The following is a 12,148-nucleotide window of genomic DNA, read 5'->3' as shown; positions in this document are numbered from 1 at the left end:
TAAATGGTCTGTCAAAACTTTGGTTCACATGGGTTGCTGCCACTGCCTTTCTACTTAGCATTTCCTACACCACACGAATGTGCACCCCCTTTGGCTGCTGCCTGTTCTAAAGGTTTCAAAATTCCGTTTAGCTGCTAATTCTATCCACCCAGTCAAATTTCAAGGATTCTTAGTTACCCATAAAAATGGATAGAAATATGTACAATAAAAACTTGTCACAAAATTTGTGTGGTTCTATAGGATTATGTTGAAAAATGGACTACAAACCATGAGATCTGGTATATTTATCTCAACAGGCAATACCAAAACATTCTTCAGAGAGAAGTCTCTGTGACAGATAAACAAGAGACTTACTCAACCCCACAGCAGAACACATGCCTCGTCCTCATTTGTGAGCATCAACCATTACAGATGATCCCTATAATGAATTCTTCCAGTGACTAGGACAACAGCTACTACAGTTTTTATGCTATCATACAGGAGAGAGGTCAAAAACAACAATGGGTCCAGCTCTACCTAGATGGTAGTCCATTATAAAATCACTGCTTCCAAACTCAACTCTCTTTGTACCCTACCAAGAATAACAACAACAAAAAGGCCAAAAACATACAAGAAGTCCTTATACATTATTGTTTTAGTGTTTCCAAGGATTTATAGTATTCCTTTAAAGCAAGAACACTGTACTGAGGGCAGAGCTTTCAGCAGGAAACACAGGACTATTGCATCTGTTCCAGAAGAGACCATCTTCCTAGTTTTTCATTTACAATGGAAGATCAATTTATTCAATCTTTATTCTTTACTGAAATATTACAGAGAGATTAATATACAAGAAAAAGTATTAAGAGACCCCTTTTTTTCTTGGGGAATGATACTTTGTGTAACACATGATAACCTGCTTGTCCGTGCTCAGTTGTAAAAGCCTGAGATGTCTGCCCCAGCCTGCTGATGAAGTCAGACTATCAACTTGGCTATGGCAAAAACAGTGTACAATAAAAAAGAAAGCCAGACCTTACAGAAAGCAAACTGAAAACTACAGACTGCAGGTTTTGTAGGAAGGAAGAGGAAGGACTTAATTCAATATTCATGTACTGTCCTTTTAACCCTACTGTAGGAGAGCAGGGTTGAGATGGCTTTGCAGAACACTGAGAAGGAAAATTTTGATGTTTTTATTTTTCTAAAAAACTCTCCCATCCTGTACATAATTTTGTGATTCTAAGAGAAAAAGTTTCCTTTAGACCTTCTTTACACTATAAATGGACTTTGGATGATACATATTCTCAGATTTTAATTAATATTAGTCAATATTAATGTTACTGCAAAAAATCCTTTTCCAAAGTCAAAGAAAATGATTTGTAACTGCAGAAACAGGAACAAAATAAAACTAAACCAGAGCAAGGGGGCACAGGCTTTTGTATGTCAGGAGGTTTGGCTACAACAACAAATGTTATTGTAGCAACATTTCTAGCAAACAATGTATCAGCAGAATTTATTTTGCCTAAAAGATTAAAAGCCTTCTATAAATAAGGTAAAATGTACTGCCAGAGCATTTACCTTTGCAATTAGACCAACTGTATCCAGAATCTGAGCCAGCACAGCCATGGAGAGAGCAATTATGTAGTGATGAGAAGTTTAGTTTTTATTCTTCTCATCTCACTATTCACAACATTGACTACTTCCTAAAAGATACAGGCTTCCTGACATTTTTTCATGAAGATGTAAAATTAAGTATATTCCTGTGTTAACCTCTGAAAATCACCAAAGCTTTCAAAAGAACTAATACACTGATTTTACTTGATCAATTTATTTTTCTTGTGCTATCATCCCACATAATCAATTTAATTACCATCTTCTTTATTTCTAGCAGTAATTGCACTCCTCCTGCTGGACAAACAGAGGCAACAACCATAACCTAACCTCCTGACCATGTATCAGTTACAAGAAAGAAGACTACTATGAAGCAATTTTCTTCAGTAACATGTGAAGCTGAAAGATTCTATCTATAAAAACAGCTTCCTCCACTACCTTTAGAGCTATTATCCTTTACTCACAATAGTTAACTAAATTTTGGGGGTTTTCTTTTCTGATCCTTTAAAAATAAAATCACAAGTTTTAATTCGGAAAGAAACACTAACATGCTGATCAAATTTTCACAATGCATTAATCAGTCCTGTAATAAAATCATTTTTTCACAATAGCACTAAAAGCAATTTTAATTCTACAGCTTCTGTGTTATGCACTAACATATATTCTTTCTATCTGAAGAATAAAATTTAGATGAAGGCACACCACCAAAAAATTCACAAGTATTTTTAATGAGCAAGAATAAGCTCATTCCAGATGGCTGTTTAGAAAAAAAATTATTCAGTTCTTTGAATCTGTGCTAAATACTAGCCCCTGTCAATTCAGAAAATGTAAGCTCTCAGTTACAGCCAAAATTTCAACATAGAACAGTGCTTTTGTGAAAGGCTAAAGGTACTGCACTCTCTGTCATGCTGTGGTACTTCGGTTTTAATTGATATATGAAGATGAAAAGAATCCTGCAGGATGCGTGCCTAAAACTCTAACTACTACTAAGCCAATCTTCTCAGTCCTGTTCACTTGGTGTCAAAAATACATAGCTCTGACAAATTATTCTGTGGCATCTTAGCGACACTTTGAAAAATCAGCTTCATGGAGTTGTGGTGTCATCTTCCAGAATATAATGACTAGGCATGCCAACAAACTATTTTAGTCTTCCCTACTTCACTGTGCACTCTCCCACTCTGCAGTTGAAAAACTGAGAAAGCGAAATACTATTCAGTGTTACACTCTATTTAACGAAGGTCTGAACAGCCCAGACTTGCTGCGTCTATTGTTTTTCTATATGGTATAAACATATTTTTCTCTCTGGGGCATACGATACTGTATTCTATAACACAGATCCACTTTTTAAAAGGAAAAGTGTCATTTGAATGTCCATATGTTCTCATATGGAAATTGATAAAGCCAAATAAAACCGCAGGTAAAACTAAACAAAACTAAACAGAGCAAAGTACTTGATTTCTTCCACAGCTCTCTGTAAACTTTGGCAGCCAAATACAGGAACCTGATCCACTCTTCAAGCAAACACATTAAAATGGCTTAAAATAACTGTTGCACATCTATTCTGCCTCCTAACCTGTCACCTGTCAAAGGGGTAGATATTAAAATTAGGCCTCTCTCCAAAAGACATCAGATCAATCCAGTTATCCAGCAAGAACAAGTTCTACAAAAAATTCATACTTGTTTTTTGAACTGTAATAATTCATGATTTCCTTTTCTCTTGCACAGACCACCTCCAAGAAAATAATTTGATTACCCTTCATCCTACTTTTAAAAAGCAAGGCCAACACACAGAACTTTGCCTCGTTACCCAACACAGTGTAATATTACATGAAGTAATACATCCAGGGAACATTCACAATAAAAAGGAAATACCCTACCATGACGTTATACTATTAGAAGCTAACAAGTCTGTTTCAGTGCCTACAGAAAGATGCTCCAAGCATCCAAGCTAGACAGAAAATTATTTTCTGTTCCATATTTCTAGAGTCCCTTTAATGATTTAAATTGAAGTATTGATGTAAATGCAAAAAGTAATTAAATTCCTTTAGAATAATTTTTTAAAGGAAGAGTTACAAAAATCCTCAACTTTGGAATATTCTCCATAATAAAAACTTGGTATCTATGAATTTGAATATAGCACAACTATCAGTTTAAGATTATCCAAGGAATATAGTTTTCCTACACTTTCAGCTCTCCTTTGCCATATCATCTCCACATAGACTTTTATGGGAACATCACATCCACTTCAGACTGATACAGGAACAAAGAAGAAGCTCAGAAGACTCTGTCCCATCCTTTTCCAGAAGTAGAATTTTTCACAAAGTGAAATTCTTATATAATGTAGGATACAGAACTATATGACAAACTCTGGTTGTTCAAAAAAATGGAAAATGGGACTTGCCTTATACACAATGAATAATCAGGTTCCAGTAGCCTGGAAAGATGAGTATGACATCACCGGCAGAGAGTATGATGGGGTGTGACATCAACAGAGAATTAAAAAATCTTCTGCATCTCAGTATTCAGAAAAAATGTCAACAAAATTTAGAGTGCAATATCTGCAATGAACTTACTCTCTTCACTTGCAACATTTGGAATGTTACCTAATTTTGAAAATGATTTAAACTTGTTTTCTAGGTTTTTCTCTTTAGTGTTCTTGTATTTGTTAGAGTCCAGTACAAATACAAACTTCACTTTAGATTTAGGCTAGAAGTTTTTTGCTTCTTCATAAGGAAGATGGCATAACAGTTTTTTTTATAAAGAGTTCTAACTTTGCTGTTCTGACACTTTCAAGCAATGAGCAACTTTCAAGCAATATTCTTCAGTATTCTGAATACTACAGGTAAAAGGCATAAATGAGCACCAGGTAGCAACTTTAGAATCTAAGTTTCATAGTGGAAGAAATTCCTTAATTTTTTACTCTAGCCTAGTCGGTAATTCCATTTTCTCTGTGCATACAACTGCCTTTTACTGATGACAAGATATGGAAAGACTGTAACTGTTTATATATAGTCCACATAAAACAAACCAAACTTAATTCTTCCTTAACCCATATAATCTCTTCAAAGCAACACAAAATACTACTATAAAACCAATGTATATTTTTCTCCTTGCAGAATGATCATGTGTCTTTCTCCTTTCTTAAAAAAGCAATATCAGCTTTTTAAAACATGATATTAGGATGGCTATATATTCATATATATAATTCTACTTTGGAGAAAATAAAAGGAAAATTTGAATACATCTGAAGTAATTATCTCACATCTTCCCAGTACTCATAATCATTTCCAAAGTACGCTAACTGGTTCTTCCCTCCTTTCCCAGATTTCTAAGAAAACCAGTACTGTGTTTTTAGCACACAGAAATCATATGCCCTTTCATAAAAACATTTTCTTACTTACCGTAAATCAGTTTGCTTACCTAATAACATACAGCTAGTTGAACTCTCTTTACTGAGAGTGAAGCTGAGCCACCAAAAATGTGTAGTAACCAGATGCCAAAACAAGCCACATTGCAACACTATTTGTTTGCTTCACAGAGAAGACAGGTTCTTACCCAGTTTTGTTTTTTCAAAGGCAAGAAGTAGTAGTAATGGCAGAAGTCAAGTATCAGTGTATAGGAGCTAAGGATCTGGGTGTAGAAACACAGCTGTAAAAACAGCCAGTGATTGTCTTCCCCAACACAATTATTAATCCTGCAGAGAAACAAAGTGTACATACATAAAAAGAGAAATTTAATACTAAAGTTATGATACTATGAATAGAAGACTTTATGATTGCTTATAGAGCAAACTACTGGATGCCTTGCATCACACCTTAAAGTATAGGTGTGCTACAGAGATCATTGCTTAGAATGAGACACACTGCTCTGTATTTTCACATAGCAAAGGTACTACTGCAACTTTAAGTAATACTCTCATAATAAAATTGGGTTTTTAAAGTCTGCAAAATTTCACAGTAATATGTCTTATCTTCTGCTACTCAACACATTTCACAGGTTGTGAACTACAGAGAGTCCAAAAATTGGAAATGCAAACAAATGTTTTAAAATAAATGTGATTGCAGGTTACCCCAATAACAAAGAAATGTGACTTAGAAATGAATCAAAGGCACAGAAGACAATACAGGCATCCCTGTTCAGAAACTCCTTCTGCATACTCCAACATGAAAAGAGTAAAGGAAACACAGTGATTCTATCCTTGTATCTATTCTAAGTACTAGATCAAAAACTTTTGAAATTGGGGCATAGTCTGTTTCACAGAAGTTACACAGACGCAATTTCATACAAGCAATGGCACAGACATCAGTACTAAGTTAAGCCAGTGTGAAAGAAACACTATACTAGCACTATACACCGAAGCAGCAAAAACTTTACAAAAAAAGGTAGTTTGAAAAATGGCTAAATCAACATAAGGGAATCCTGATGTCAATTCTGTCCTCTGCAGTTTGTCTTGCTAAAAATGATACCTCAGAATTACTTTCAGAAATGTTTATTTTCACTTACTCTGAGTTTTTACTGGTGAAATATGAAAGCTCAAAGTTATTACTTTTCTGCTTTAAATGCCTAAATGATTAAGCACCACTGGGAAAGAAACAGGAGAAATGAGCAGCAGTCAAGACCACAAATTTCAAAGTGATTCACTAAAACAACAGTTGATTATTGGAAGAAATGTCCTGGTTTTACCATGGACAGTGGTGATCCAGCCTCCTCACACAATGTCCACAGCGACTGCAATGGTGCGAACGCTTTGGTCTCATCATATTGCATTTGTTACATAACTTCCAATGTTCTAGTTCTAGGTGAAAATGTAACAACATGTTAGAGAGATTTACATTCAGTAATGTGTAGTCACAATAAATCTGTATGCTCTTAATTCTAATTAAAAAAACAAATCTTACTATGATCTGAGAAGGATAAGCACCACATAAAAAGCTTTTTCCCACTGTGACCTTAATTAAACTGGAAGATATTACTGCTGCTCTGTGCCAGTTTCCTTCTCCAAAATGGTCTCTCTTCCTATAAATTTCTTTGAAGTAATTATTACAGTACTAAAGCTGTGACTCAGACAAGGAAGACTGTGACTAAATTATTTCCTTACATTTCTACTGTGAAAAGAATTATCTGCTAGACAGAGTCAGGATACAATCCCACTGCTGTTCCAGAACCTCCAAAGAAACACTGCTACTGCTAGCTAACTAAAATATGACACACAGTGAACACTTCAGGAGCATCTTCCACCTCAAAGCATTTTAAAGGCATGCATATCACCATATGCAATTTTACACATAAGATAATCAAAGAAAGAGATAGAGAATAGTCTTTTATTTACAAATATATACTATTTTTAAATTACTAATGTGAGATACTTTAAAAGTTAATCTCCAGAGATACTGAGTAGCTGAAAGTACCAGGAGTACTATTGCTCAGCTTAGCTATTATTTATCTCAAATTGCACCACTCAAATTGGAAGAATTCTTTGAAAATGAATATTCAAATTCTATGTTCAAAAATTTCATCTTCACATGGGAAAAAAATAAGATTAACACTGAAATAATTCCAGTCACAAAAGCATTTATTTTCTGTCTTTAAGGAAAACAGGTAGATGATTGAGAAACTTAAATACTTTGACTGCTTAACTTTGTTTCTACCTAAATAAACTTTTTTGAGGCAAAAAAATTCTCAAATCTCAAGGAGAGAGGGAAAAAAAAGGCAAAAAAGTTTAACATTTACAGCTGGATATTCTGAAATTTGTACTGTAAAACACTGTCACTATGCAAACAAAATAAAGTTATATTTAGTCCTTCTGAGCCACCTGCAGGCAGCTCTAATCTGGTCTTTCTTGCTGCAAAATAACATTTGGACACTGGAAGTAAAGAAACCTAATATCTAAGATCATTAAACTAGTAATAATGACAGATGGAAACTGATTTACAATCTGTTCCATAAATCCGGCGTCACAAAGGTGTCATTCACTAATAGGGTAGCAACCAGCAGAGTTCAGAAACACCCCAACTCATTTTTAACACAATTTATACTATGCAAAAATGTATCCTCCTGTCAGCCTAGAGAATACCAGAGAACAGAAGTGCTACCTCCGAAGGTACAAAACCCCTGATATATCACACACCAAACCAAAATATCAAAGTCATGACCTAGCCTAAATGTTTCACCTTCAGAAGCACTTATTAAGTATGACCGCCATATGGACTGAATGGAGCATGCAAAGGTTGGAGACCTAAGCTAGGAGATACCTTAAATTAGAAAAAAAATTGTGTAAAAGGGAATTTGCACTGCTCCTGTTGTTTTGAAGGTAAAAGAAAATTTCAAAATAAATGTAACTGTCTGTAACTAGCGAGTGTCTTCATTATCCAGTTCAGGTTGCAAAATCCATGTTGCTCTTCCTGCAGCAAAAACTCTGACTCCAGAACCCAAGTATGAAACACCTGATATTTTACTGGATCAAAGGATCAGTTGCCAGAAGCAGAAAGAACACTTGGATGAGATCTTCTGCAATTGGTGTTGACACATCTGAATCCTGGGGAGATACATCCCTTTCTACGATCAGCTGTCTACTTCATGCACATTGTATCATCAGCACTAACACTAAAAAGACCATGTTTCCAAACACATCATCCTAGATTTTCAGTAACATCGGGAAGAGAGAGCAAAATTTTATTCTGGGCATTCACCATATCTCAAGACAAGCCCGAATTATTCACCCTCACTGCATGGGATATATTTTCTTCATTCATGTCATGTTATCTGTTAATGTGACAAATCTCATGCAGTTTAACAGCACTACTCCATTCTAAACTCCTAAGTAAAAGCCCTATGCATTAGATAACAGCACCCAACAGTTCATAAAAATACTGTCTTTCTCTGTGGAGAATCATTCAGGTTTTAAATTTCCTCCAACTTCTGGAGCACCGGATACCATCCAGAAATTGTGGGATAAATTTACAAGGAGGACTTGCTCCATTAAGTTGCTACTTTATAAAAATGCAGTGTAATTAACATCATGGTTCAGAGATTTTTTGTTAACAGTCAATATAGTCATAAGACTCTGGAAAAAAACAAGAATAAAAACCACAAAGGTAAAAACCAGCATAGAACTACCTTCCACCACCATTTTCAACATCATATAAATTTACATAGACAAAAGCTATAGAATTACAATAACCAGCCACCTCTAAACATTTTTTTCATTAAATATTATCAAGTTAGTAGCATATGCAATATGTTAGAAAGTCTAGAATGCAAAAAAATCCATGGGAAATTTTCTTAGCAGAAGGTCCCACATAACTGTACTTTCTGGTAAAATACAAGTTCTACAAAACAAAGTTTTGAGACTACACAAGGAAAAGTGCTAGAAATTTACAACTTAAAAACAGTGACATACTAACTTTATTCATCAGGGACAGCTCATGGTTTCCATTAAATCTCACTAAGTCAAATTTATTCCTAATTATTTTGAGGATACTAAAATAACTTTAATTCAATTACACAGAAACAATTTAACATACCAGTAATTGGGATCTTTGGATTTTCAGGTAGTTTTCCTGGATCTGCAACTGAGGCTCTAAATAATGAAGCTATACAAAACAATGAGCAGAAGTAATAACCTAAAAAAATAAATAAGCATTTGTTAGTATTTTGCACTGTATCAAAAAAACAGATGCTCCAGAACCAAGTTGGAAAACACTCAGCCTCCTCATTCAATTTCAGATATATTTTTGTATTAAATATACAACATTAAGAACTCCCAATAAATAGAGTGAAAAAAGTAGTAAACAGTTCTGATAGCACCAGCAGGTGCTACTATGACCACACTACTGTTTTTAAGAAGTTCCTCCACTGTTTTACCACACAAGCACCAATCATACCACACCTCAAAGCCTCCATAATAAAGACATTCCCAATAGTGCATCTTCACCTTGAAGTTTGTCCCAGCCATAATTCAAGCCCTTTCCCCAGCAAACCCATCAGCAAAACTCATATGAGCTAACCCCCACAGGGATGTATGACAAAACTAATAAAATTTAGTTTGTTCCCAGTCATCAGTACTGTCACACCAAATTCTGACAGGCACTTAGAGATGTGAACCTGAAATCCTGTCAACAAGTCCTAAGTACAGGACCTGAAAGCCACATTCAGGCTTTTCACCAGTCTCCACAAAAACAAATTCTATAATAACACCTGTGAAATCAAGTGTCTCAGCTTCTCAGAACACAAAAATGTAAGACACATCTTACCCTTTATCCTACCTTTAGTCTTTACTTTCACCCTAGTTTTGATTTTCTGACAGGTTTTTTTTATGCATGGTAAGTAGACACATGATTTTCTTAGTAGAAAAAAGTTAAAATTACTTACACAAAACTGCCACAACTGAAATATTTCCCTCTTCATAATGAGGAAAAAGGATGACCTTTGGAATGAAGATTGTATTGTACAGCCAGACGAAGATAATTAGGCCCATGCAGCACCAACCCTGAGGATCATCCACAAAGTGAATTCGTTGCCCCATTGAACACAAACAGGTAATAAATTGTCACAACCCAGGAAGATAATCCTAAAGAGACAAATGAAAAGTATTTTTTTTAAAAAAAGAGTAAATTAACTAGTATATTGCAACCTATATGGTTCATACATTCAAATTCATACATTCAAGTAGGAAAGAAAAAACCTGTCAACTGTTGATTTAAGGAATTACATAAAAACTAACAAACATTTCACACACATTTTTCAAGTATCCAGTAGCAAAACATTTTATGATTTCATTAATTAGTTATATCTGGCTAAAAAGTAACATTTATCAACAAGATGCAAGTAAAACCACTACCTAGGAAAACTATTAATAGGTAAAGCAGCAACTGTCAGCCAGGTGGCAGCAGCAAAGAAAACTCTTCCATCAAAGTAAAAAGGTTGCAAAGCAAATAAGAAATATAGGGGATTATTTATGTTCCACAAAGATTCACTCCACCTCTCTATTATAGTCTCCCCCTATATTTCACGGTTGTTTTCTTAAAGCTTTTATGCTAAAATAGTCAAAAGCTTCACTAAGAATTTGGGGTTTCATTGCTTAAAAAACCTCCTTCATGACATTAATAGCAAACCAAGGGAGAAAGGAGTCATTACCCTGATATCCTTCACATAGATTATTAAAAACATCACACAATGCAACATTTTCTATTAATCACATTTAAAACATCAAGGTTTCCATCCTTAGTGGGGTGGGTTCCTTTCGGTTTTAGACCAAAGAAACCTCACCAAGTCCTACAATGTGAACTTCTGAGCTTCATAAACCAATCTCCATAACACAGCACTAAGTCCTAACCACTATTCAGCACAACAGTCATGGGAGGGATTACTAACGTTATTCTTTCTTCTCAGACGACCTTCATATACTTATTTTATTATTGCAATACACACATATATCCCAATCTACTCTCCTACCCATTAGTTTCCTAAATTTCTGGGTTTCAGGAATCTTGTCCCTTTCTGATGGATTTCTTTCCATTCCTTTCGGCTTCTACTTGTTGCATTGAAATTTTGTTTATCAAAATCTGTTTCCAGGGGTTTTGCTTACTTGTTTCATGTTTGACTATCCTCAACTGCATTCAAAATTTCTTTCTTTAATCTTACTGACAAATTTCATTAATGTCTTCTCTTCTTTTTTCAGATGTCTTATCAAAATCAGACCCAAACAAGCTGTCATTTTTCCACACTTCTCCTTTGCATTATTTATCATAACCTTTGTTCGCTATCTTCTAATGTAACAGTCCCCCCACTCAAGTATAGCAGAGTAATAAATGTCTGTTTCTATCCTAAAAATACCAAATTTCCTAACAATTGCTTTTAGAACCATACTGTATATTGAATAAAGCTGCTGCGTTGTTAAAACTGGTTTTTAAGTTCATGATAATCATAAAACCTATTTAGGCCCATAATCTCTCTTAACATCTAGCAAGCATGCACTACTGGCTGTTACATGCATGGTATCAATACACTACACACTTATGTACAGACTCTAGACAAAACACGATGTGATATTATACCACTGAATCTGTCAGTTGTTAATGTGTCTCTGTTGTAAGCTAGCTGTGGCAACCAGCATGTTTAGAATAAAAAACCCCGTTTTACATACTTCTAAGCATGCACTAATGAAGGACCCATCTCATCAAGCAGATAAGCTGAGGGAGAAGGTAAGGAAACTGTACATTCAGGAGTGCTGAAAAGGAGACTGACAAGAACCCCACCAAGTTCCTGCAGCTACAGAAACCTCCACTGCACTAGGAGAAGCAGACAGTCTCAGTTTATCAAGTTGGATGTGGAGACGCAGAGTGCAGCAAAGTTTAAGAGCCTCTGAGCCCCAGCACCAAGCAGACAGTTCCTGTTCTGCCTGCAGCTGATCTACAGAGCAGGTTCCAAACCCTGGCAGCACACATGGAAAGGAAGTTCTGCCCAAGAAAGCCTCTGAGCCATGTGTGCCTGAATCCTGTGGCAGTTTGTGAACCATGGGGTAAGGAGCAGTGGTGGGTCCCTGCTTCTGGGACAAAGACACCTC

The 12,148-nt window shown here is 35.4% G+C and overlaps 1 protein-coding gene across 3 annotated transcripts in view; it reads right to left on the bottom strand.

Moving 5' to 3' along the window:
* The window catches only part of ZDHHC21 (zinc finger DHHC-type palmitoyltransferase 21), a 38,497-nt gene that overhangs the window by 21,187 nt on the left and 5,162 nt on the right, over positions 1–12,148 (bottom strand). For all 3 annotated transcript variants that reach the window (XM_066180827.1, XM_066180825.1, XM_066180826.1), the window contains exons 3-6: positions 9,955–10,153; positions 9,108–9,206; positions 6,268–6,379; positions 5,140–5,278 (exon numbers count right to left, since the gene is read on the bottom strand). In XM_066180827.1, coding sequence (XP_066036924.1) covers positions 5,140–5,278; positions 6,268–6,379; positions 9,108–9,206; positions 9,955–10,108 — 504 coding nt within the window. In that variant the 5' untranslated portion in view covers positions 10,109–10,153. The remainder of the gene's footprint in view (positions 1–5,139; positions 5,279–6,267; positions 6,380–9,107; positions 9,207–9,954; positions 10,154–12,148) is intronic.

This window comes from Chamaea fasciata, unplaced genomic scaffold, assembly GCF_029207755.1.
Source record: "Chamaea fasciata isolate MVZ Bird 193981 ecotype frontalis unplaced genomic scaffold, bChaFas1.0.hap1 SCAF_4, whole genome shotgun sequence".
Classification (NCBI taxonomy): domain Eukaryota; kingdom Metazoa; phylum Chordata; class Aves; order Passeriformes; family Sylviidae; genus Chamaea; species Chamaea fasciata.
The sequence above is the reverse complement of the archived record's forward strand: the minus strand, read 5'-3'. Positions and strand labels throughout refer to the sequence as shown.